At 39.1% G+C, this 26,665-nt stretch overlaps 1 protein-coding gene across 2 annotated transcripts in view; it reads right to left on the reverse strand.

Moving 5' to 3' along the window:
• The window catches only part of ARNT (aryl hydrocarbon receptor nuclear translocator), a 56,286-nt gene extending 42,033 nt beyond the window's left edge, over positions 1-14,253 (reverse strand). For both annotated transcript variants that reach the window (XM_080647562.1, XM_080647561.1), the window contains exons 1-2: positions 14,063-14,253; positions 690-801 (exon numbers count right to left, since the gene is read on the reverse strand). In XM_080647562.1, the coding sequence (XP_080503688.1) occupies positions 690-801; positions 14,063-14,087 (137 nt within the window). In that variant the 5' untranslated portion in view covers positions 14,088-14,253. The remainder of the gene's footprint in view (positions 1-689; positions 802-14,062) is intronic.
• Between the last annotated feature and the right edge of the window lie 12,412 nt (positions 14,254-26,665).

Genomic DNA, 26,665 nt, shown 5'->3' on the forward strand with positions numbered 1-26,665 from the left:
TAAACAAAAACAGCAATTCTATATTTTAAAAATTCAGCCATGGCCCACATAGCTAAATGGTTAGAGTGTCGGCCCACAGACCTATGGGTGGCAGGTTCAATTCCCAGTCAAGGGCACATACCTGGGTTGCAGGTTCAGTCGACCGGGGCACATGCGGAAGGCAACCAATGGATGTTTCTTTCTCACATGGATCTCGATCTCTCTCTCTCTCTCTCTCTCTCTCTCTCCCCCCCCCCTCCCTCCCTTCCTCCCTCTCTTTCATCCTCTCTAAAAATCAATGAAAAACATATCCTTGGGTGAGGATTAACAAAAATAAATAAAAAAATAATAAAATAAACATTAAAAAATCCAGGGACTAAAAAGAGTTACTTGCCCTAGCCGATCTGACTCAGTGGATAGAGAGTCAGCCTGCAGACTGAAGGGTCCCGGGCTTGATTCCAGTCAAGGGCACATGCCCAGGTTGCAGCTCGATCCCCAGTAGGGGGTGTGCAGGAGCAGCCAATCAATGATTCTTTCTCATCATTGATGTTTCTCTCTCTCTATCCCTCTCCCTTCCTCTCTGAAATCAATAAACAAATATATATATATTTTAAAAAGAGTTACTTAAGAGCAGTATAGTAAGTAACCAGTTGAAGTGAAAGGGTTAGGAACAGTCAAGACACTCATGACACAATTTACCTCAAACTTACCCTGGTCGCCGCTTAATTGGCCTCTGTACAATGGTTCCTCCACCTTGAATCCCAGGCCCAGGGTTTCCAGAGGCAATGGCTGGACCCAATGATGGTACATCTGACGTCATTTCTATCAGTGAAAAACAGAAATACACATTTTAAAAAGATGGTCCTTGCTCATAATCACCATCACCACCATGATCAAGTTGGCCAGAAGAAAGGCTCAAGTTACAGATAAAAATCACAGTAGTTTGCTAGAAAACACAAATGCTCATGTCCAGATTGCTCTTCTTGAATTCTTACACTGGTAAAATATTTCCCAGGTTGGAAGAGAAAGTACTATATATATTCTGCAGACTTCACTTTTAAAAACTTCTAATAGTTACATAATATTAATCTAAAACTTATACACAAATTGGTTTATACATTGCATTCATGCAACAAATATAACTTAGCTCCTTTTATTTTATTAAAATATACAGAAAAACCCCAAAATAAATATCACCTAACAATACTCAGAAAATTATATAGGGTAAAACTCTAAGTCCCTTTCCTGCACCTTTTATTTCCCCCCCTTCCAATTCAATCTCATTTCCCAGAAAGAACCACTGTTACCAGTTAAGCTCATTTTATCTCTTATTTTTCCCTCAGACTATGTATACCTATATCTCTAACAAAAAATAGGCACATGTTTTAATGAAAATGGAATCCTGGTCTACAACTTGCTTTTTTTAAAAATATACATCATGGATATTCGTACACACAAACACAATCACACACATATATACCTCATTCATTTTTATAATTTCAATTATGTAAGTACTAAAGGTCCGGTGCACGACATTCATGCACTGTGGGGAGGTCCTGCAGCCTGGCCTGCACCCTCTTGCAGTCTGGGCCACCTGAGGGGATGTCCGCCTGCCAGCTTAGGCCTGATCCCCCTGGCAGGCGGACATCCCTCTTGCAGTCCGGGGCTCTTGCAGTCCGGGACCCCTCGCTCCTTACTGCCTGCCTGCAGCGGAGGCAGGAGAGGCTCCCGCCACTGCCGCTGTGCTCACCAGCTATGAGCCCAGCTTCTGGCTGAGCAGCGCTCCCTCTGTGGGAGTGCACTGACCACCAGGGGGCAACTCCTGCATTGAGCGTCTGCCCTCTGGTGGTCAGTGCACGTCATAGGGACCGGTCCTTCCACCATTCGGTCAATTTGCATATTAGGATTTTATTATATAGGATATGTTACTACTCTATTTATTATTATAAGCTTCTTACTTTTCTTTTACTATTATAAATAATGCTCCAAGGACATTTACATATACAACTTTAAATTCTCTTTTGCTATTTTAAAATAGATTCCTAGAGATGGAATTCACTGTGTCCAAGTATATAAGCATTTAAAATTTTGACGGATATTGCTAAATTACATTCCAAAAAGGTTACTACAATTTATGCTCCCACAACAGGATAAAAGAGTACCTATTTCCTTCATCAGCACTGAATATTATACTTTTTAATTTTACCAAATCTGGTAAATGAAAATAGTACATTATCACATCTGAAACATAATTTTATTAACCAATGCCACCCCAATAAAGTCAATAAAAATCCATTTGCTTTATTTTTTATTTATTTATTTATTTATTTTTATTGATTTTTTACAGAGAGGAAGGAAGAGTGATAGATAGTCAGAAACATCGATGAGAGAGAAACATCGACCAGCTGCCTCCTGCACACCTCCCACTGGGGATGTGCCCGCAACCAAGTTACATGCCCTTGACCGGAATCGAACCTGGGACCTTTCAATCCGCAGGCTGACGCTCTATCCACTGAGCCAAACCGGTTTTGGCAAAATCCATTTGCTTTAACTTGCATTGTTTCTTTTTATATTTATTAGTCATCAGAAATCAGTGAGTTGATTCTTCATACCTTTAATATGTTTATGCTGAATATGGACTTTTTCTAATAAATTTATAATATCTATCAACATGTAAAAGATACTGAATCATTTGTCTATTATGTAATTACAAATAACTATACACATTTTACACTTTTATGTTGTTAAATTTATCAATATTTTTCCAAATAATTCCTGGATTTTTGTCTTGTTTAGGAAAGCTCCCCAACCTCCAGATTACTTCCATATTTCCTTATAGTTCTGTGTTTCATATTTAGATTTTTTAAAATCGATTTTAGAAAGCAAGGGAGAGGGAAAGCGAGAGAAAAATCAATGTGAGAGAGACACATCAACCAGCCACCTTCCGCATATACCCCAACTGGGGGTCAAACCCAAAACCTAAGTATGTATCCTAACCAGGAATCAAACCCGGGGCCTTCTGGTGAACAGAGGACACTACAACCAATTGAGTTATACAGGCCAGGGCCATATTTAGATTTTCAATCCATCTGGAATTCATTAACACATGCCTACCTAGCATAAAATAGGACTCCACTTTCTTCCAAATGGATAGCTATTCTAACATCATTTGCTGAATAGTCCATCCTTTCCTTACTTATCTGAAGTGATTCTTTTATTAAACTTTAAGTATAGCCGAAACCGGTTTGGCTTAGTGGATAGAGCGTCGGCCTGCGGACTGAAAGGTCCCGGGTTCGATTCCGGTCAAGGGCATGTACCTTGGTTGCGGGCACATCACCAGTGGGGGGTGTGCAGGAGGAAGCTGATCGATGTTTCTCTCTCATCGATGTTTCTGGCTCTCTATCCCTCTCCCTTCCTCTCTGTAAAATATCAATAAAATATATTAAAAAAAAAAAAACTTTAAGTATATATAGATAATTGATCTCTTTCTACACTTCTATATTAATATATTTTCCTGCTCTTGTATCAATACCCAGAACTTTTGACTACAACAGCTTTAAAGTACCTTTTAAATTATCAAATAGAGCCGAAACCAGCTTGGCTCAGTGGATAGAGCGTCAGCCTGCGGACTCAAGGGTCCCGGGTTCGATTCCGGTCAAGGGCATGTACCTTGGTTGCGGGCACATCCCCAGTGGGAGGTGTGCAGTAGGCAGCTTATCGATGTTTCTCTCTCATCGATGTTTCTAGCTCTCTATCCCTCTCCCTTCCTCTCTGTAACATATCAATAAAATATATTTTAAAAAAAATTATCAAATAGAAAAGTCCTCCATTCCCCATTATTTTACAAAATTTTCTTAAATGTCACATACTTATTTCTGCTCCCATGGCAATGGAGTACATGTACTTTTCCTTATTCATCCTGCTAAATACAACTAAGGGTCTGAACATCATATATAAAATAAACATAAGAATACTCTGAAAGGTGAAGAAAAGGCAGATGAGCTAATACCACATGACTTGAAGAATGATAGGGTGATGAGTTCCCCTGGGTTTTCTTGGTGCCTCATATATCCCAGACACAGGGCTGAAAAAGTCAGCAACCTGGCTACACATAGGGGTACAAACTACAAATAACTTCCCCAAAAGCCTGCTCTCTCTAGCCACAGGACCAAGAAATTGGCAATTTACCAAGACAGAAAATTCTTAGACAACAATCTCTTCCCCAGCCAAACACCAGAGGAAAAGCAGGACCTCAATTGCACCCTGCCAGCAAACATCCTGAGTAGGGAGGCAAAACATCCATCCTTGTGAGGCTGTAACAGAGGCCTGAAATGGTGTCAGAGGACAAGTAGGGTCTTGGAACTTCCATTTCCACTGGTTGGAAATGAAAACCTTTCCCATACAGTGTCAGTGGAGACGATGTGAGGAGATGTAACCTCCATCCCCATCCAGCAGTAATAAGAAGCCTCCACCTCAGGTGTCAACAAGGTTTAGTAGGGAACCTGGGAATTCTACTTCCACCTAGCAATAACAAGACAGCACTCCTCATTACCCACCCCCAATGTGGTGCTAGTGAAAGCCAGCTAAAACAGGTTTAAATAAGATCCAATATCAAATAACATTAACACAAAAATATCCACTTATTAATTTTTGTAAAAATATGTATCTAGGCCAGTAGTCGGCAAACTCATTAGTCAACAGAGCCAAATTTCAACAGTACAACGATTGAAATTTCTTTTGAGAGCCGAAAACCGACTTCTGCGCATGGGCCACGAAGTTTCAATCTCACTGTACGTGCGCGCCCAAATAATCATTTATCATACCAAGAACCAAGATGATCTCAAATTGAATGAAAAATAACAAACAATAGATGCCAACAATAATATGACACAGATGTTAGCAGTATCAAAGATTTTAAAAACAGCCATGACAAAAACGCTTCAACAAGCTCTTACTAACGCAGTTGAAACAAAATATAGAAAGCCTCAAAGAAATAGCCCAAACAAACAAACAAAAAACAACAGGAAATATAAAGAATCTAATAGAAATTTTAGAACTAAAAAATAACAAAATAAAAAATTAAGTGGATGGGGTTAACAGCAAGGACAAATAAACCAATCAGTGAAATGGAAGGCAGAACACTAGAAATTATCCATTCTGAACAGAAAGAAAATAGACTGGGGGTGGAGGGGAGTAAACAGGAAAACAAATTAACAGAGTCTCAGAGATCTATATAACTATAACCAAAGACATATTTTGTCATTATAGAGCCATGGAAAGAAAAGAGAAAGAAGGTAATGCTGAAAAATAACATCTGAAGCTTCCTAAATTTGGCTAGAGATGTAACCTACAGATTCAAGAAGTTGAGTAAATCTCTAAAGGATAAACGTAAAGAAATCCATCCCAATACACATTATAATTAAACTTCTAAAACCTAAAGGGAAAGAAAACTGTTTAAGTAGCTAGAGAAAAATGACACCTTACTTATAGAGGAAAAACAATTCAAATAGCAAACAATTTATATCTTTCATCAAAAATATGGAAGCTAAAAGAAAATACTAGTACAACATTTTTTTAGGTTCTGAAAGAAAAGAACTGCCAACCTACAATTCTATACCCAGTGAAAACATCATTTAGAATGAAAGGGAAACTGACATTCTCTGACGATGGAAAACTAAGAAAAATTTGTCATCAGACCTATCCTAAAAAGAACAGCTAAACAAAATTCTCTAAACAGAAAGGAAATTACAAAAGAAGGAATTTTGGAACATCAAGAAAGAACAGAATATGCAAAAATATGGATGAAATCAATAAACCCCTTTTGAGTTTTCTAAATTATGTTTGATAGTTCAAACAAAAACTACAATGCTGTTTCTAAATGTATACAGGGAAAATAGTTAAGACAATTAAATTATAAATGGAGAGGGTAAAGGAATGTAAAGAAAGGTAAGATTTCAACACTTTACTCAAACTGGTAAAATGAAGCCACCAATTGAATGAACAAGTTATGTTTATATAATGCAACAGACACTATAGCAATCACAAGAAAAGATATACAAGGAGATACACTAACAAACATTATAGATAAATCAAAATGGAATTCTAAAAAAATATTCAAATAATCTAACTGAAGGCAGAAAAAAGAAAATAAACAAAAACCAAAACAAAACATAAAATGGCAGACTTAAGCCCAAACATACCAGTAATTTTATTAAATGTTAATGACCTAAATAATGTTATTAAGTGTATGGTCTAAATGCCAATCTACAATAGAGAGATAGGCAGAGCAAATTAAAAAGCATAAACCAACTGTATGCTGTCTACAAGAAATTTGTTTCAAATATAACAACAGAGGCAGGTTGAAAGTAAAAGATGGAAAAAGATATTTCATGTAAACATTAGGAAAGCAAGAGTGGCTATATTAATAATAATCAGATAAAGCAAACTCAAGAGCAAATAAAATTGCCAGAGACAAAGCAGGACATACTATATAATAAAAGGGTAATATGCAAATTGACCATAACAGTGGAATGACCAGAACCAGAATGACCGCTCAACCAGTCACTGTTGAGGCACACTGACCACCTCTCAGTCCCTTTCCCCAGCTGGCAGGCTCCAATCACCCAATGGTGAACCGGGAACCTGGGGTGGGTGGTGGGGGACACGGGTGGCGCCAGGCAAAGGCCCCCGCCTCACCAGTTGCCCCACACACAGAAGGCAACCCATGGAGGGGGCAGGGCCAGCGAGCGGGTAGAACGGCCAACCTCTCAGTTCCTCCCCCAGGCCAGCAGGCTCTGATCACCTGATGATGAACGGGGATCTAGGGGTGGGAGTGGGGGCGGGGGCGGGCCCTGATCACAGGCCAGGCCTAGGGACCGTAACCGTGCATGAATTTCGTATGCCAGGCCTCTAGTTATATAATAAAGATTCAATCCACCAAGAAGACACCTGGTGTATACACACCAAACAAAAGAGCTTAAAAATATGTTATATAAAAACTGACAGAACAGAAAGGAGAAAATAATTATAGTTGGAGACTTCAACACGCCTCTCAGTAGTTCAGCATCGATCCATGGACCAAGAGGTCACTGGTTCGATTCCCAGTCAGGGCACATGCCCAGGTTTTGGGCTCTATTCCCAAGAGGGGGCATGCAGGAGGCAATAATCAGTGTTTCTCACTCTTTCTCCTCTCTTCCTCTCCTTTCCTTTCTCTCTAAAAATCAATAAAAACTTTTTTTTTTAAATTGATGGAGCAATTAGAGAGACAAATGAGCAAAGATATAGATCTCAACAACAGTAACATTATGTAATTAATGTTTATAGAAACACTCCACTCAACAACACATACACATTCTTTTCAAGTATCCCCAGAACATATACCAAGATAGAACACATTTTAAGCCATTAAATAAACATCAACGAATTTAAAAGATCTGAAATCATATAGTTCTCCAATTACAATGGAATCACACTAGAATCAGTAACAAAAAAATAAAAGGTAAGTCTCCATACACATAGACACTAAACATAATTCTAAACAATAAATGAATCAAGAGGAAGTCTCAAAGAAAATAAAAATACACTGAACTAAAATGCAAATGAAAATACAAGTTAGCAAAATTTGTGGCACACACCAAAAGCTGTACTCAAGAGGAAATTTTATAGCACTAAAATGCTTATATTGGAAAGAGGAAAAGTCAAATCAATCATCTAAGTTTCTACCTCAAGAATCTAGAAAAGAACAACACAAATGCAAAGCAAGCATAAGGAAGAAAATAATAAAGAACATAAGTCACCCTAGTCAGTTTGGCTCAGTGGACTGAAGGGTCCCGGATTAGATTCCGGTCAAGGGTACATACCTCAGTTGCAGGCTCAATCCGAGCCCCAGTAGGGGAGTGTGAGGGATTTAACCAATCAATATGTCTCTCCCATACTGATGTTTCTGTCTCTCCCCCTCCCTTCCACTCTCTCTAAAAATCAATGGAAAACATATCCTCGGGTGAGGATTACCAAACAAATAAAAAACATCTTCTATGAAGACATCAGGCCTTCTTTAGACAAGTTATTCCTACAGAATTGTAAGCTAATTGGTCATAGCTCCTGACATTACTATAAATGTTTTGATGTATATCCTCGTGTATGCACTGATGCCAGTAGTATTCCCATACTGACAAATTTCTGAATGACTGGCTGGATCTAAAGGAGCCCATTACCCTCCAAGAAGGTTATACCAATTAAGAGCCTCACCAGTAACAAATTATCCATACCTCAACTAGCACTGGGTTTTGGCAATCCTTCAAATTTTTACTAATTTATAGTTCTACTTTTCTATTTCATACTGTAAATTTTAAATAGCTAATATAAATGACATTCCTAAGAAAAAGCAAAATGTTCCCATTAAAAAAATAAAGTTCATACTTTTAGTAATAGGTTTACATAGAATCTAATAGAAGAATTTAGAGAAAGAAAAGATGACTCTGGCATGGTTTAAATTAAGGTCTGGCATAGTCCCTAGTGCAGAGAAGGTCCTCAATAGGAAGGAAAACCCAAAGGAAACAAGGCAGGCAGGCAGCCAGTCAGGAAGTTTCAAAAAGGTAGGTCAAGCAGGGCCTCAAAAAAAGTAAAGGAGACAGTCCACATAGACAAAAAGACATGAAGAGCAAATAGCTGAGCCAAAACTGGTTTGGCTCAGTGGATAGAGCATCAGCCTGTGGACTGAAAGGTCCCAGGTTTGATTCCATCAAGGGCACATGACCAAGTTGTGGGGTCAATCCTCAGTGGGGACTTGCAGGAGGCAGCCAATCCATGATTCTCTCTCATCATGGATGTTTCTCTCTCTCCCTCTTCCTTCCTCTCTGAAATCAATAAAAATTAAAAAATTAAAAAATGAGGTGATAAAGGCCTAAATTAGTATGATAGCAGGATGAAAAGGTAAAGGAACCTCTAAAATTGTAATTAATAAGGATAGTGGATTAAATGTATACATCTACTTTTACTTTCTCCGCCCCCCCCCCCCCGCCAAATATATACCTATATATATGAGAAAAACAATTTTATACAATATAAAACCACATGGATAGAAAAATGGGAGGAAGAAAGGAACAATAAATTTTTGGAAACTGGGAACAACTTCCTTGGTAGACCCACAAGAACTCATTCCTAAGCCAGCAAGGAAAAAAGCAGAAAACAAAATGCAATTTACATGGTGAAATCTCCCGAAGTCTAGGAACTGGTGACTAATGGGAGTGGGGGAGTGGGGGGTTGGGGGGGTGCAGGATGAATAAAAGCCAAAATTAAAAGGATTGGTTCAAAATCTGTTTAAGCAGCAGGTAGATTCCCAGATCCTCTCCTTCCCTGGTTCCTTCTAGTAGAAAAACTGCCCCTCCTTCATCCTGTCAAAAGACTGATTTATTCTCTAGAGAACGTAAACCAGAGGTCCTCCAGTCTGGAGAACACTGGGCAAAGATGAAAGTGAGGGTCCAAACTGAAAACTGGGAAACTAGCTGCAATGTACATAAAATGATTGCTTGTTTTCTCCTAAGGTCCTGTCTCTTTCCTGTCCTCAGTTTCTTCTTTCTTGGTACTCTCTCCTACTGGAAGCACATCCTCTAGTGAGTTCCTGAAAAAGAGTGTAAGGGAGACCTTGGATGGATGGATGAAAATACCTTTCTTCTATTTCACTAATTGACAGTTTGCCCAGATAGGGAATTCTAAGTTGGAAATTATTTTACCTCAGAATTTTGAAGGCATTGCTTCATTGTCTTCTACTTTCCTGTGTGATCACTGAGAAGCAAGACCAAGATGATTCCTGAATCTTTTGAATTGACCCATTTTCTTTTTTCCTCTCTGGAGCTTGTAGGATGCTCTTTGCATATGATGCTGCAGTTTCATGATTATATGCCTTGATGTGGTTTGTTTTCATTCACTGGTCTGGCCCCTTCAGTTTGAAAACTGGAGTCTTTTACTTCAGGGACATTTAATTAAACAAAAAATTCAGTTAAAAGATATAAAAATGGTTGTCACTGGGAAGGAACTGAGAGAAGGGAGTAGAAGACTGCTGTTTTTGCAACAAATCATGTAGAACAGTTGTTAATATATGCATGGATAATTATGATTAAAATAATTTTAGCCCTAGCTGGTGTGGCTCCGTGGATAGAGTGCCGGCCTGCGAACTGAAGGGTCCTTGGTTCGATTCCCAGTCAAGGCACATGACTGCGTTGTGGGCTCAATCCCCAGTAGGGATCAAGCAGGAGGCAGCCAATCGGTGATTCTCATCATTGATGTTTCTATCTCTCTCTCCCTCTCCCTTCCTCTCTGAAGTCAATAAAAAAATAGTAATAATTTTAAACATACAGATGTTTAAACATTTAAATATGGCTATTTTAAATATTACATGCAAAATATTTTATGCAAAAAAGATATGATAACTAGATAAATACATAAAAGAATACAAAACTGTGATCATCGTAAAAGATAAAGTTAAAAAGGGAAATGGATATGAGGAAATATTGGTGAGCAAAAAAAAAGAGTATGTTAAAGATTATTCAACTAAAGATGTCTTTTAAATAAGAAAGCTTAGTGCAAATTTTATTAGTTTTGAAATTAACCCCAAGATGTCATGGACTAAGTAAAATAATTTTAAAAAGCGTTTTGTTTCTTGAGTGTTGCAATTTAGTTTTTGAAGATCAACTACAGTGGAAATTCCTATTGTTATTGCATTAAAAGATAGTGATCCATAGCAGAAAACAACAAAAAACTTTCACAAGACAACATATTAGTTTCATCTGTTGGGCTGATAGAAGGGTAGGATTGGAATATGAAAAAACAAGCTGAAAGACCACTATTTCAAAACAATAACAAAACTAGAGTCGAAAGAAAGCAGAAGTATTTACTTCTTAATTTCTAAGAAAATGGAGAAGATTCAGGTTGATGCCACAAATCTAATAGTATAAAAAGTATGCAGATTAAGGTCCTTTTTCAAAAATGTTAGTTATATTTCAATTAGTAAATTAGTAATTTTTCAAAAGTGTTTGTAATAGTATATAATACAAAGTATCTTGGCATCTTAGTTTTACACTGCATAAATTGTTAATTGATGCTTTTAAAACTGTAATATATGTAGGCAAAAATTATGTGAAAAGAAAATTTTTCCCTAAATGTCAGCCTTACAAACCCTAACAGTATTCTTTCCTTTGCCTTCTACCACATTTTCCATCCACAATAAATGGTACTTAATGGTAGCACAAAAAAAGAACTCTACTAAAGAGAATACCAGAATTAAGGGAGGAAAAACCTATACTCCTACAAACTCATTCATATCTTTGGTTTGTATACTGAATTGTAAATCAAATACCTACACTCTTCCCTACCAGCACCTTAGTCAATCACACATGCAATTTTAAAAGTGTTCCTCAAAATTGTTAGTATTCTACTGACAAGAAAAATATAGCCTAAGACTTCATGGGCCATACCCACCCACTCCTATTTGCCAATGGAAGTAGAATTAGTAAAAAATAATAGAATATAAAGAATTATCAATTCATGCAGAAAAAAGCCATCATCATATTATAACTATCACTTCAGCATAACTTCTTTTAAAATATATTTTTATTGATTTCAGAGAAGAAGAGATAGAAACATCGATGAGAGAGAATCATTGATTGGCTGCCTCCTGCCCAACCCCTACTGGAGATTGAGCCCACAACCTGGGCATCGAACTTTGACTGGAATCGAACCCGAGACCCTTCAGTCCACAAGCCGATGCTCTATCCACTGAGCCAAACCAGCTAGGGCCAGCATAATTCTTATTAGTAGAGTATAAACCGTTTCTTACTATTTCTCTTGATCCAGCATCATGTTAACACAGTGAAGATGCAAAGAAACCAGGTCCCCTGCAAGATACTAAAGGGCCACCAAGAGTCCCTAAATCATACTCTAAGTACAATTAAAATGATCAAGCATTGTTATTAATGCTAAGAATTAACTTAAATGAAGCTTCGAGAGAACAGTTAATTAGTACAAAAGCCCTTTGCAGACATATGTAAAGATAGAATATAAACTGTAGGGAAATAACCACCAACCAAAAAAAAGGAGAAAAAACTCCAAGAAATAAGTATGATGTCGCTAGTCCCTAAAATGGCTCTAAAAGGTTTGACCATGTGACAAAGAATTCTGACCTGAAAACTATTTACTTTTTTTTCACTGAGCACAGTACATTTCCACCCTGTGTCCCTCCATTCATGGTCCTCATTTCCCAAAAAGCAACAGGCTATTAGAAGTCCACACTGCATCTATGATCTTTCTTTTGATATAAAGCAGCAAAAGAAATGAAGAAAAAAATACATTTTCTAATTTAATTATAATGTGCTGAACATGAGATCAATAACTTGGAAGAGTTTGAAGAATTTTTCAACATCAAAAAATAAATCTAAAAATTGCAGAAGTGGACTGTCAATGAACAATCAACAAAATCAACTGTTTCATTAGGAAGGATTCGACACACGTACAGATTTAAGTTGATATTAATCAGCTAATGAAAATGTGGTCAAGTGATTGTCATTCTGGTTACTGTTAAAAAAAATACACACACATACAACAAAATAAAGCAACCCCACCTATACTACTGAGGGGAAAAAAATTTCGGACATATGCACCGAACTTGTTTACCCAGGCAACGTCTTAGTAACAGAAATGCTTTGCAACTTGACTAGGATTATATAAATATTTTGCAATGTGTTATCAATTTAAAATCTTGTTTCTTTTCTCCCCAGTTAGGAATTAGGTTATTTTACTATAAGGCTATAATAATAGCATCTTTCCGATTTGATTCCATCACTAAGCACTTCCTACAATGGAATTTTATCTCCTTTTCCTCTAAAAAAAACACTTAAAAGATTTAAAAATACGATACTGACATGTGACAAAATAACTTAATTCTATTCCCAGAAATGTCGTAGGAAAGAGTAAATTTCACAATTATTCAACTATTATAGCAAAACCTGGGTATTGCAAAATAATACTGACTTTGCAGACACGAAAGAAACCCAATTTAAACTGCAACGTGGGAACAGCACTGAAACCCTTCCACACTGTATTTTCAAGAAATTCATCCCCACCTCTTAAGTCTATTAGAAGTAGGGATTTCTAAGAAGGGATTTCATTTTGCAAGAAAATGACCAAGGTAAACTAGGATCCCTAAAATGAAATACTTCCTATACTTCCTATGGGTAAATAACTGTAATACAGTGGAAAGAGGACTGGGACTAGGAATTTGAAGACCTGATCTGTCTAGACCTGATGCACTACACCTCGCTCCATCTCTTAGACATGAATGGCTTGATTTTTTTTTAATGTCCAAGCTCCCCCTTTTGAAGAGATGTTCATTGAGAAATGGCATGGAACTGAACTTTTCTTTTAAAATGGGAAATGCTTCGACCCTCACCTAACAGTATTTAAACGTGGGTTTTTGAATGCTTGCTGTTAAGATCTGCCCTGAACTCAAACCATTTCACAAACCTCCGCCCTCGGCAGCTAAAGACACTGAGAGGCACCTCTAATACATAAACGCAAGTTTCAAAGGATAGCCCGTGGCGCAGTGGGGTGGGGTGGGGGGCAGGGTACAGCCTAGAGAAACTGTGCGAACGTATTCCAATATTCTTAAATTTACATTTAAATCTAAACGTTTGAAAGTACCACTTCATATAAATAGCAACGTGGTCTAGTGTTGATGAGTCTAAACTACTTTTAAAGTAAACTGAACCACTCTACCCAGTTATTTGGCGTCAAGCAGCTCCAGTAGGCAGAGGGTTGAAAGAGGACCCTACCGAACACCAGCTCCAACAGAACTCGGGGTACGGAACCTCCAACTTCGCCCGCTGCCTCCCTCTCCAACTCGAGTCTCCCCAAGTCCCCAGGGTCGGGCCCCTCCCCCAGGTCAATCCCATCCCCCATGGCCCTCTCCTGGCCCCCATGCGTCCCCGTGCCCTCAGCTCCAACTACGGCCCCTCAGGCCAGGGTCCACCTTAGTTGCCAACCCCGTCAGCCCCTCCTCCCCTAGAGGAGCCCCAGTCCTCCGTCTCCTCACCGGGATTAGCAGTTGTAGCCGCCATAGCCGTAGGTGCCACCGCCGTCCCGCCACCCCCCCAGTGGGAGGAGCCACTGACACCGAACGGGGCGGGAGGGGGAGCAGGAGGGAAGAGCCACTCCCCGACGCGGCACCCTACGGCCGCCACCGCTACCGCGAAACCCAAGATGGCGGCCACAACAACCCCCACCGTCCCCAGACCCTACGGCGGGGAGGCCCCGCCCACTTGGGGCGGAGTCATGCCCAGGGCCAGCCTCCTCGGAGAAACTGGCCAATGGAAACGCCAAATCGGCCACAGGCAGGGCTGGCCACTGAACCAGCCGGTCCAGTGAAGGAGGGAGGGCGAGGAAGAAGTCAGTTGTCTTCCTAATCCCACCTCTTGGGCGTCAGAGGTCAGTGATGAGAAACGTCAGTGAAAAACAATTTTACTAAAATGCTTCGCTTGGTAGTGGATTCGCCCAGTTGGCCATTCTGCAGACGATTGGTTTTGTAAAATCCGCGCTAGGTGCTCTAATGCTTAAATTTTATATGGTGATCTGTAATACTTTCTATAGTTTTTCTCCTTTTAAGGACATTTGTCCCTGGTGAAAAAAAATTCAATAACTAATTTTTAAATGTCTGCTAGGGTACTGGTAGTGCAGGAGGATCTGGGCGCTCACGGTCTAATAAGGGAGATACCGAAAGTCAAAAACAGAAGGCAAGAATGTATTTTGACTGAGGGTGGATAACTTTCTTTGGTCAAAGATGGGGATACAGTGACGGATTTTTAGTAGGGAAGTGATAAAATGAGGACTGCACAGATTTGTTTAATAATAGGAAACTTTGAGTACTTCGGGCCAGACACTGACTAAAACTGCTTTATATGTATTTACTCACTTAACCCTCACAACAAAACTGTGAGGTCGATTCTATTACTGTATTATTTCCATTTTGCAGGTAATGAAACAGCAGCAAAGCGGGTTGCAGGCTAGATCCCCAGTGTGGGGCGTGCAGGAGGTAGCTGATCAATATTATCTCTCATCCTTGATGCTTCTATCTCTCTCTCCCTCTCCCTTCCTTTCTGAAATCAATAAAAATATGTATTTTTAAAAATACAGATTGGCCAATTTGAACTTCAAACAACAAATAATTTTTTGTAAAAGTATATTCTAAATGTTGGACAAGACATATTTATATTAAAAAAATTATTTATCTTTTATCTGGAAACCCTACTCCTAGCAGCTAAAATTTTAAAGAACTCTGATCCAGGTTATTTTGGGAAGATGAGAGACTAGAAGCAGGAAATCCACTTGGGTAAATAGCTACTGCAAAAATTCAGGGGAGGAATTTCAAGGACTAGACACAGGTCAGTGATACTGAAAAGGAAATGATTGCCATAAATGCTATTGTGACAATACCAACAAGGCCTTCTATGTAATTGTATATGGAATAAAAGAAAGCTGTGATATCCAAGAAGGCTTTTGGATGATATCAATAACACGGTGCTAACTAGAAGTTCAGATTTGTTCAGTTGGTGGACTGTTTGGTGGGACAGCCAAGTAAAAATTCTTATTAATTGTGTAAAATGATAGGGCATCTGCCCAAGAGAGAGACCTAGATCTAAACTGTGCATCAATTGCCCTGGCTGGTTTGGCTCAATGGATAGAACGTGGGCCTGGGGACTGACAGGTCCCAAGTTCTATTCCGACCAAGGGCACATGCCTGGGTTGCGGGCTCGATCCCCAGTAGGGGGCGTGCAGGAGGCAGCCAATCAATGATTCTCTCTCATCATTGATGTTTCTCTCTCTCTCTCTCTGAAATCAATAAAATATATTTTTTAAAAAATAAACTGTGCATCAATTGCAAGAGACTAGTAGTTGCAGAGAATGACAGCACCAAAGTTAAAGGAAATAAGAAAAACGACACAAAAGATGCCTCAAAAATACTTGTTTCAGATTATGGAAGAAGATAGAGGCAACCTGGAAAGAGCAGGGCAGTAGAAGCCAAAGGAGTTTCAAGACAAAAGAGTTTAAGCAATAGCACCATGTGTTCAGAGAAGAGAACGGCAAATCAAAGGAGAGTAGAGGGAGTAGAAACCATAGTTCCAGTGAGTGTAAGTGAATAGCAAGTGAGTAAATAGATGCAGGTATATAGCATGCACCACTCTTTCAAGAAATATGGCAATGAAGAGAAAGTGATCAAATGGTAGCAGGGGTGGAGAATAGGCTAGGGGTGGGAATAGAAAAAATATGTCTATAGACTGAGGGGCAAATAAAAAATTCAAGAAAATATATGTGCACAAGAAAAGAAGTTAGCATGGCCCTAGGGAATACAAGGAGACAGGTTAGGGCTGTGTGTGGAAGTATTTCTCTCTCGCTCGCTCGCTCTCACTCTCTCCAATCAATCAATAAAAATAAAATAATTTAAAAAAATTAAAGCTGGAGAAATCCACCAAACTGTTAACAGTGTATCTCTGGAGAGTGTGATTAATAGATCTCTAACTGTTGGTATGTATTTCTATAATGTTTGGATGTGATATGATTTTATATTACATTTATAATTATAAAAAAAGATGTAATTTTGTTTTAAGGTCCATCACTAAATAAATAACTATTATAATAAGCCCAAGTCTGGTTTTGTTTCAGGCTTTAGTTTTTCCTATCCTGGAAAGAAAGAGATATGACCCTTACCTTCCCTCAACTTTTCCACACAATTTCATATGGTCAATATCAAGAGAGATTTGGAAACTGAAAATATTTTTAAATTATTATATTGCCGAAACCGGTTTGGCTCAGTGGATAGAGCGTCGGCCTGCGGACTGGAGGGTCCCGGGTTCGATTCCGGTCAAGGGCATGTGCCTTGGTTGCGGGCGCGTCCCCAGTGGGAGGTGTGCAGGAGGCAGCTGATCGATGTTTCTAGCTCTCTGTCCCTCTCCCTTCCTCTCTGTGAAATATCAATAAAATATATTTGAAAAAAAAATTATTATATTTAGTGTTATTTCAAAAAAGAAGAGTTCGTGGGCTGGAACTATACTTTATTCTCCATTCGGTCCCCAGCATCTGGTACAGTGATTGACACATGGTAGACATTCAGTAAATATTTATTAAATATAGCACATCTTTCAGGAGTGTTATTTTTTAAGGTGTGATATTTTGAAAATTTATCTACTTGAAAAAAGAAATTCTGAGTAGATAATATACACATGGTATTATATAAGCCACCCAGTTTCTCATCTTTAAGCCCCGGAGTGTGTCCCTCCATAAGTATTCTGTATATTTATGAGAGCGTACACACACACACACACACACACACACACACCCTATAGAAGTTTTTATAATGAACCAAATAAAACCTTAGAGGAAACAGTAGTAAATTTTGCCTTCAAGGTATATATGAACATGTATAATAACTAAAGCCAAATGAAATCATTTTGACTTTTCTGATCCAAATGTCCTAAGTAAATTCTTTTTGAGGAAAAGGAGACATTTTAGAGCTTCACTGATCTTGTTAACAAGTAGTTCTCAAACTTGAGCATACATCACAATCACCTGGAAGAATTGGTTAAAACACCGATGCCAACCTGTCCAAAGTTTCTGATTCATTAAGGTTGGGATGAGGGCCCAAGCATGTGCATTTCTAACAATTTTCCAGGTGTTGCTGCCAATCCAGAGAATGACTGAATAGACCAAATAGCTGGCTATGAACCCATCTTCTCCCACTCATGTGATCCTACTTAGAAGGTATCATTGGAGCTATTAACCTTGGCTGCCCCAGCCCTGGCAGAGTTGTGGAAATATTCTTCTACTGATCTAGGCTCCAATTTAATCTAGTGGGATCATTTTCTCACTCACTATGGGAGTGTCTGAAACTTGATCCTGTTTTAGTTGAACTATTAATGAAGCCTCCGAGTGTGGGAGTGGGGAAGGGAGAGAGCTACCAGACACTCTCCTTCTGGAAGAGGGGGTTGACAAGAAGAGGAGAGCCTGCCAAGAGATGGACCTGAGTAAGAGGAGACTGCTCTAGCAACAGCCAGCCTTGAATGTCATTCTCTCAAAAGGTAAATAACTACCTGTAGTGCCTTCCTGGTGATATTTTTACCAGAACAATTCCAACAATTCTTCTAAGTTTCATAGTACATTTCTACAAGCTTGGGAAATACTAGGGAAATGCCTGACAGAAATAAAGAACTTTTTTTTTTCTTGGAGTTTTTTTGGGGTGGGGGGAAAAGTGAAACTTTCATTTGAGAGGGGATATCTTAAGCATAGTCTTGTTTTTGAGGCAAGTGCGGGGGATGGGAGGGCTTTTATTGGTCCGATTAGCCAGAGGATGTCTTTGATTTGAAGATTATAATAAGAGAGCTTCATTATTGTGCTTCTTGATCATCATCTCTCCCTTCAAACTAAAGTTATGGCCAGGAGAGAAAAGCTGGGTCTTTTTTTTAAGTTTTTTGTTTTAAGAAACCTAAGATATTACCGATGGAGAATAAGTTATTTGGGACGAGAACACAAGAAAAGGAAGAAGTGATCAATCTTTCTGGGAAGTGTTAGGTGAAAGAAGAGCTGACTTTGCTGCAGATTTGTAAATGCTGGCTCTCAAGGCTCATTATGTTCTTATCTCAAGCAATGAAAGTATATCTAGATGAATAACTTTGAGTTTGCATGGGTCTTATATTCTGTATTGGGCACTACATATAATTAAGCAGGAATCTCTCTCTTTTTTTAAATGTCTTTTATTGATTTTAGAGAGAGGAAGGGAGAGGGAGAGAGAGAGAGAAACATTGATCGCTGCTTCCTGCATGCCCCTACTGGGGATCAAGCCTGCAACCCTGGCATGTGCCCTGACTTGGAATCAAACCAGCGACCTCTTGGTGCATGGGACGATACTCAACCAACTGAGCCACATTGGCTGGGCAAGGAGTATCTCTTGTTGTCCCATACCCTAGAACTCAGGTCTGAGTAAGCTCAGGGGAGTGGATCAAAGAACACATTGTCTCACAGGCTATATATTGCCTGAATCTCCTATCTCCTCTGACTGTAGCCAGACCCAGGAATCCAGACTGTCTCCCGTAGGGTGAATTTTTCACCAGGAAAGTCTCTGGTTAGAGATAAGACAGATGGCTGGAAGGCCGATTCCTAATCATCTTAAAAACTGGCTTTGACAGGGAAATTCTAGGGGATACACAGCCCTAAGCTCAAATTGGAATCTTTCTTCAAGTCATATCATACACTGGATATCTATTACATTCTTGCACCCAATGATCTGAAACCCAGGGGCTCCAGACCATCTTAGCTTCTCTTTGCTGTTGATGTTAGATACTTTCAATACTGCACATATAAAGAGTGTGCTCCACTGAATAAAAAATTCAAATGGCATTAACTTTCAGACACTCCATAGCAAGAGAAAAGGTGAAAAAATAATGAGGAACATAGTAAACCTAAGAGGATAATAATAGCAAACACTTGCATAGCAGATGGTATATGCCAGGTACTGTTCTATGTGTTCTACATGCATTTATTTATTTAATATCAACATCTACCTCATAGGATTCTTATATATTACTAGAGGCCTGGTGCATGAAATTTGTGCACGGGTAGGGTCCCTAGGCCTGGCCTGTGATCAGGGCCAATCTTCCCCTGCTGCCAGCATCTGGCCCTGCCCCCTGCCGCCAGTTGCCCTCTGTGTGTGGGGTAACCAGCAGGGTGATTGGGGCCCCTGTGGCACCCACCTTGACCTGGCGCCACCCGAATCTGTTGCCACCCACCCCCGGTTCCCCATTCCTCATCTGGGGATCGGAGCCTGCCAGCCGGGGGGAGGGAACAAGAGGTTGGCTAGCAGGCCCTAATCAGGCGATCGGGGCCTGCGGGCTGGGGACAACTCCTGCGTTGAGGGAATGCCCCCTAGTGGTCAGTGCGCATCATAGTGACGGGTAATTCCTCTGTCCGGTTGATTTGCATATTACGCTTTTATTATATAGGACCCTCATTTTACAGATGAGGAAACCAAGATGCAGAAAGGTTAAGTAACTTGCTCAGGATTACCAAGCTTTATTAGAGATAGGATCCAAATCCAGAGGAACTGGCTCCAGAATCCATGTTATTCACCACCATGTTACATTTCATGATTGCCATTAAATTGTTCTTATTGGGGATTGACTTATCTGAAAAGAATGCCCTTTACCCTTCCAAAATCAAGAATCACATGGATACCCTAGCAGCTAGCCGGTTTGGCTCAATGGATAGAGCATCAGCCTGCAAACTGAAGTGTCCCAGGTTCAATTCTGGTCAAGGGCACATGCCCAGGCTGTGGGCTCAATCCCCAGTAGGGGGCGTGCAGGAGGCAGCCAATCAATGATTCTCTTTCATCGTTGATGTTACTACCCCTCTCTCCCTCTCCCTGCCTCTCTGGAATCAATAAAAACATATTAAAAAAAAAGAATCACATGGATAAGCAGGAGTTTCTAATTTGCTCTCTCTTGGACAGAGAAACCCCCCACCCCCACATACATACAAACTGATTTCTGGAGCCAATGAGTACTGGTATCCCACAGAACTTTGTGTGTATGGCAATGTTGATACCAATTTCTGATTATGCAATAATGAAAAGTTTAATTTGATATATTTAATTTTTCTAGTCTCTCACAGGACTTATTTTTCCTCACAAAGATTTTTAGCAATCAAGAACATTTTTTCATCCTGGAAATTAAAGGATTTCTCTTATCTCAGGACAACTGATGGCTATCAGTATTGGTTTGATTTCCAAATACTTCTGTTTTAAAACAACTTAAATTCTATTTATATAGATAAGCCTTGCCTATCTCCCTACCTTCATGAGGCAGGATATCCTGGAAGTCTGGACATTAGTCTGATGGAAAAAGCTGTAGGGAGCTTAGCAGGGATCTGCATTGGGGAAGATGAATTAGACACACACATATGGGGAAAAAATAAATGCAGCTTAAGCAGAGTTGGAAAGCCTAGAGTCCAACTCACTGAAACAACTGTGTATTTTGTTGTTACTGTTCAAAAAAATTTTTGTAAGTACTCTCCCAGAATTCCTCAGTTCATTCCACAGAAGTGATATATCGCCTATTCCCTGTGTGTGTAGGGTTTGCATAGCCCTGAAAACTCATTTGGGGGAAGATGAGTATAAACTAATGAATTGGGGAAACCAGGCATTGTAATACAAATTATAATTATAGGATAATAAGCTCCATTATATCAGGTTTCAGTGAGTTAGAGTGGACCATTCTAATGAAGACTTTGGCTAATAGATTGCTGTGGCTAAAAGCCCATAAAATACATCAAGAAGGATTTTGAAAGCCAAGATTAAAATATGACCAAACTTTTGTATATGATCTAGGATACCATATGCATTTTTTTAATTTTTAAAAATATAATTATGTGCCCTACTGTTTGTTTGTTTTTATTCCCATTCTCCTACCTCCTCCCCTTTGGCAACCATTGGTTTGTTCTCTATATCTATGGCTCTATTTCTGTTTTATTAACTTATTTTGTTTTTTAGATTCCACCTAAAAGTGAGACCATATGGTATTTATCTTTCTCTGACATTTCACTTAGCATAATACCCTCTCGGTCCATCCATGTTGTCACAAATGGCAAGATTTCATTTTTTGTTGCTGAATAATATTCTATTGTGTGTATATATATATATATATATATTTCACATCTTCCTTAACTATATATATCTATTAATGGACATCTAGGCTGCTTCCGTATCTTGGCTAGGTTGCTAGGAATGGTGCAATGAACATCGGGGTGCATATATCTTTTTGAATTAGTGTTTTGAATTTATTTGGATAAATACCCAGAAGTGGAATTGCTGGATTGTATGGCAGCTCTGTTTTTAATTTTTTGAGGAATCTCCATACTGTTTCCCATATTAGCTGCACCAACTTATAATCCCACCAATAGCATATGAGGGTTCCCTTTTCTCCACATCTTCACCAACACTTGTTATTTGTTGACTTATTGATATTAACCATTCTGACATCTGTAAGATGGTGTCTCAGTGTGGTTTTAATTTGCATGTCCCTGATAATTAGTGACATTGATAATTTTTTCATATGTCTGTTGGCCGTCTGTATGTCCTCTTGGAAGAAATGTCTATTCAGGTCTTCTGCCCATTTTTTAAATTGTATTGGTTTTTTTTTATGTTAAGTTGTATGAGCTATTTATATATTTTAGGTATTAAGCCTTTGTAGGATGTATCATTTGCAAATATCTTCTTCCATCCAGTAGGTTTTCCTTTTGCTTTGTTGATGGTTTCCTTCACTGTGCAAAAACTTTTAGTTTGATGTAGTCCTATTTGTTTATTTTATCCTTTTGTTTCCTTTGCTCGAGGAGCTATATCCAAAATGATATTGTTAAGAGAAATATCCCAAGATTACTGTCCATGTTTTCTTAGGAGTGTTGTGGTTTCAGATCTAACACTTAAGTCTTTATCCATTTTTAGTGTATTTTTGTATATGGTATTTAAAAAAGTGGTTCAATTCATTTTTTGCATATATCTATCCAGTTTTGTCAACACCACTTATTGAAGAGGCTTTTACCTCGTTGTATATCCTTGCCTCCTTTGTCACAGATTAATTAGCTGTGTAAGTGAAGATTTGTTTCTGGGCTTATATTCTGCTAGACCAGTGGTCGGCAAACTCATTAGTCAACAGAGCCAAATATCAACAGTACAACGATTGAAATTTCTTTTGAGAGCCAAATTTTTTAAACTTAAACTTCTTCTAACGCCATTTCTTCAAAATAGACTCGCCCAGGCCATGGTATTTTGTGGAAGAGCCACACTCAAGGGGCCAAAGAGCCGCATGTGGCTCGCAAGCCGCAGTTTGCCAACCACGGTACTAGAGGCCTGGTGCACGAAATTTGTGCACTCAGAGAGGGTCCCTCAGCCCAGCCTGCACCCTCTCGCAGTCTGGGAGCCCTCAGGGGATGTCCAACTGACAGCTTGCAGTCAGACATCCTTAGCACTGTCTCGGAGGCAGGAGAGGTTCCCGCCACTGCCACTACACTTGCAGCGTGAGCCTGGTTTCTGGCTGAGCAGCGCTCCCCCTGTGGGGGCACACTGACCACCAGGGGGCAGCTCCTGCATTGAGCGTCTGCCCCCTGGTGGTCAGTGCTCATCATAGTGACTGGTCATTCTGCCATTTGGTCAAATTGCATATTGGCCTTTTATTATATAGGATTGCATGGGCAGGCAGGAGTTTCCAATGAGCTCTCCCTAAGCTTATTCTCGCTTCAGCTCTTCAGAGGACATACCCCTTCACAAACTGATCTCTGGAGTCAATGAGTACTGTATCCCAAAGAACTTTCTGATTCCTGATAATATACCTGTAGTGCAGGAAAATTGTTCCCATTGACACTTAAGAAAATCAGTTTGTCAGTTTTCTCCAAAAACCCTGATTTTGGTGGAATTGCATTCCACCTAACTTTACCATGCTGAATCCATAAACATGTTATATCTCTTCATTTACTTTAGGTGTTCTTTAATGACTTTCAGTTAAATTTGGATAATTTCTTCCAAACAGGTCCTGCTCAACTTTTGCTAGATATATTTTTAAATGCCCTCTATATTTTTGTACTATTGTAAATAATGCCTTTTTAAATTTTTTTACTTAGTGATATTTAGAGAAAGAAAGGAAGGGAGAGAGAGAGGGAAACATTGACTTGTTGTTCCACTTATTTATGCATTCATTGGTTGATTCTTGTATGTGCCCTGATGGGAGATGGAACCTGCAACCTTGGCATATAAGGCCAATGCTCTAATCAACTGAGCAACCTGGTCAGGGCCAATAATGCCTTTTTAAAAATTACATCTTCTTCTTGTTTGTTGTTGGCATTTCAAAATGCAATTGTCTTGTGTATGCTATCCAGACACCTTGCTAAACTCTGCTTATTTCTCATATTTTCTATAGATTACTCTGTAGGCAATAAGATCTGTGAATAACAAACATTTTTGTTTCTTCTTTTTAAATCCTTATACCTATTTTTTCTTTCTTTATCTTATTCTACTGCATAGGCTAGACAGCCGTGGGCAAACTACGGCCCGCTGGCCGGATCCGGCCCATTCGGCTGTTCTATCCGGCCCGCGGAGCCGAAAGAGCGGAGGGTTCTCTTGCTCTCCCCTCCGCTCCTTTACTTTGAATTTATATTAGTTCACACAAACACTCCATCCATGCTTTTGTTCCGGCCCTCCGGTCCAGTTTAAGAACCCATTGTGGCCCTCGAGTCAAAAAGTTTGCCCACCCCTGGGCTAGAACCTCCAGAATCATATTGAATAAAAGTAGATAGCAACATCTTGTCATGTTCCTGATTTTAAAAGGAAAATCTTTCAACTTTTAAGCATTATGTGGGATGTTGGCTATACATTTTTGGTTGATAGCCTTTATCAAGTTACAGTTGTTTCTTTCTATCCTTATTTAGCTAAGAATATTAACATGGGTGTTGTATATTAGCATTCAATTTTATAATACGCTTTTTCTGCCACCATTGAGGTGTTCACATGTTTTTTCTCTTTTAATCTGTGTATACATACATATATATGTCATTTACAGATTTTCCAATGTAAACTACACTGCACTCTTGGGATAAACTCAACTTGGTATTTGTATTCATTGAGGTTTATTTGCAGAAAACAGAAACCATTCTCACTATTTTAAGTAAAAAGAGATTTAATACCATGAAATTAGAATACTTTTACTTTCAGATGACCAAAAAAATAATAATAAAACAAAAATCCAATTCAAACTAAATTAAACAATACATGAAAAAGTATGGATTTGCTAAGTGTTGGATCAGGGTTCTATAGGTGTTCAATAATTCAAGCTTGTTAATTGTACTATTCTAATATTTTATATCTTCATTGATTTTTGCCTATTTTACCAATAATTGAGAAAATGTGTTGACTATCCATTTTAATGGTGTGTTGTTTTTTTTAACCAATTTCTCCCTATAGTCCTATTGTTTCCTTATTTATTTTAAGGCTGTTTTATTAGGTATATACAATTTGGTTTTTGTTTATTTTTTGTTTGTTTTGGGTGGGGTTTTTTTAGCATCAAATGAACATTTATTAAAGTAATTATGAAAATAAACCTAAATTGTATAAGAATCTTGGGAAAAAAACTCCCCGTATTTTTCATCATTTCAGATATGCTGCAGATGCTCACAGTTAAATTCTGGTTGGTTTCTGATTCTGCGGATTATTGTACCAATCATCTTTAAACATTTTTGTGTAATATTTCCTTTGAATTTCACACAGGGACTTACAACCCATACATTCCAGTCTGTTAAAAGCACAACTTACCCTGGTAATGTATCCCCTTCTCTGAGGGATCAAAGAGCTCCTCCTTTGTCTGCCAAGTGTGGTCTGTTTACTTCTAATTTAATTTGCTCTTCTTTTTTCTAGTTTTCCTAAGTGCAAGCTTAATTTATTGATTTTAGATTATTCTTCTTTTCTTTTTTTATACTTTTAAAGATGTTCATTGAATTTATTGGGGTAACATGGGTTAATAAAATTACATAGGTTTCAGGTATACAATTCTATAATACATCACCTGTATATTGTATTGTGGGTTCACCACCCAAAGTCAAGTCTTTTGTCACCATTTGTCCTCCTTTACCCCCACTTACCTCCCCCCATTCCTCTAAGTCAGCCGTGGGCAAACTACGGCCCGCGGGCCGGATCCGGCCCATTCGGCTGTTCTATCCGGCCCGCGGAGCCGAAAGAGCGGAGGGTTCTCTTGCTCTCCCCTCTGCTCCTTTACTTTGAATTTATATTAGTTCACACAAACACTCCATCCATGCTTTTGTTCCAGCCCTCCGGTCCAGTTTAAGAACCCATTGTGTCCCTCGAGTCAAAAAGTTTGCCCACCCCTGCTCTAAGTGCATACAATTTAGAACTGCTACATCTTCCCTCTGAATTTTATTTACCCTTCATTATAATCTATTAATTCTCTCTATCCCTAATAATGCTTTTTGTCTTAAAGTCTATTTTGTCTGATATTACTATAGCATCTCAGTTTCCTTTTGGTTAGTATTTACCTAGTATACTTTTTAAAATACCTTTTCCATTAAATCTTCCCATGCCTTTACATTTTAGGTGAGTTTTTTATAAACAGCATATGGCAGCCAAGACCAAAAAAATAGATGTCATTTTTTGTCTGCCCAACACCCAAAACCCCTTCCTATTTGAGGGAAATCTTCCTTTACGCAAGCCTGTTAAGAGACAGAACCTCATTTCCACTACGTAAGTTTAGGGGAACCAAATATTCCCTCTTTTATCCCATGGTGGCTAAGGTGCTGATGCGTGACTCAGCCTTGAACAGTTGGATGCTCCAGCCAGGAACCGGAATACTGAGTGACACAGAGATGACACAATTTATAATTCGGGCATGACAGAGGCAGCGGTATCCAGTGACAGCAGAGCAGTGTTCAGCAATAGCAGTGTCGATGGTGGTGGTGTCCAGTGCCAGCAGTGCCCTAACCAGACTTTTCCTGTGCTGCCCTTGGCTGTGGTCCCCCAGGCCTGGCCTCTCTTGGGTTCTGCCACTTTTATAAGACCAGTACTCCTTCTACTTGATTGTGGAAGCTCCCTGATCTCTTT

The sequence above is a fragment of the Plecotus auritus genome (genome assembly GCF_963455305.1).
Source record: "Plecotus auritus genome assembly, chromosome: 12".
Lineage (NCBI taxonomy): Eukaryota > Metazoa > Chordata > Mammalia > Chiroptera > Vespertilionidae > Plecotus > Plecotus auritus.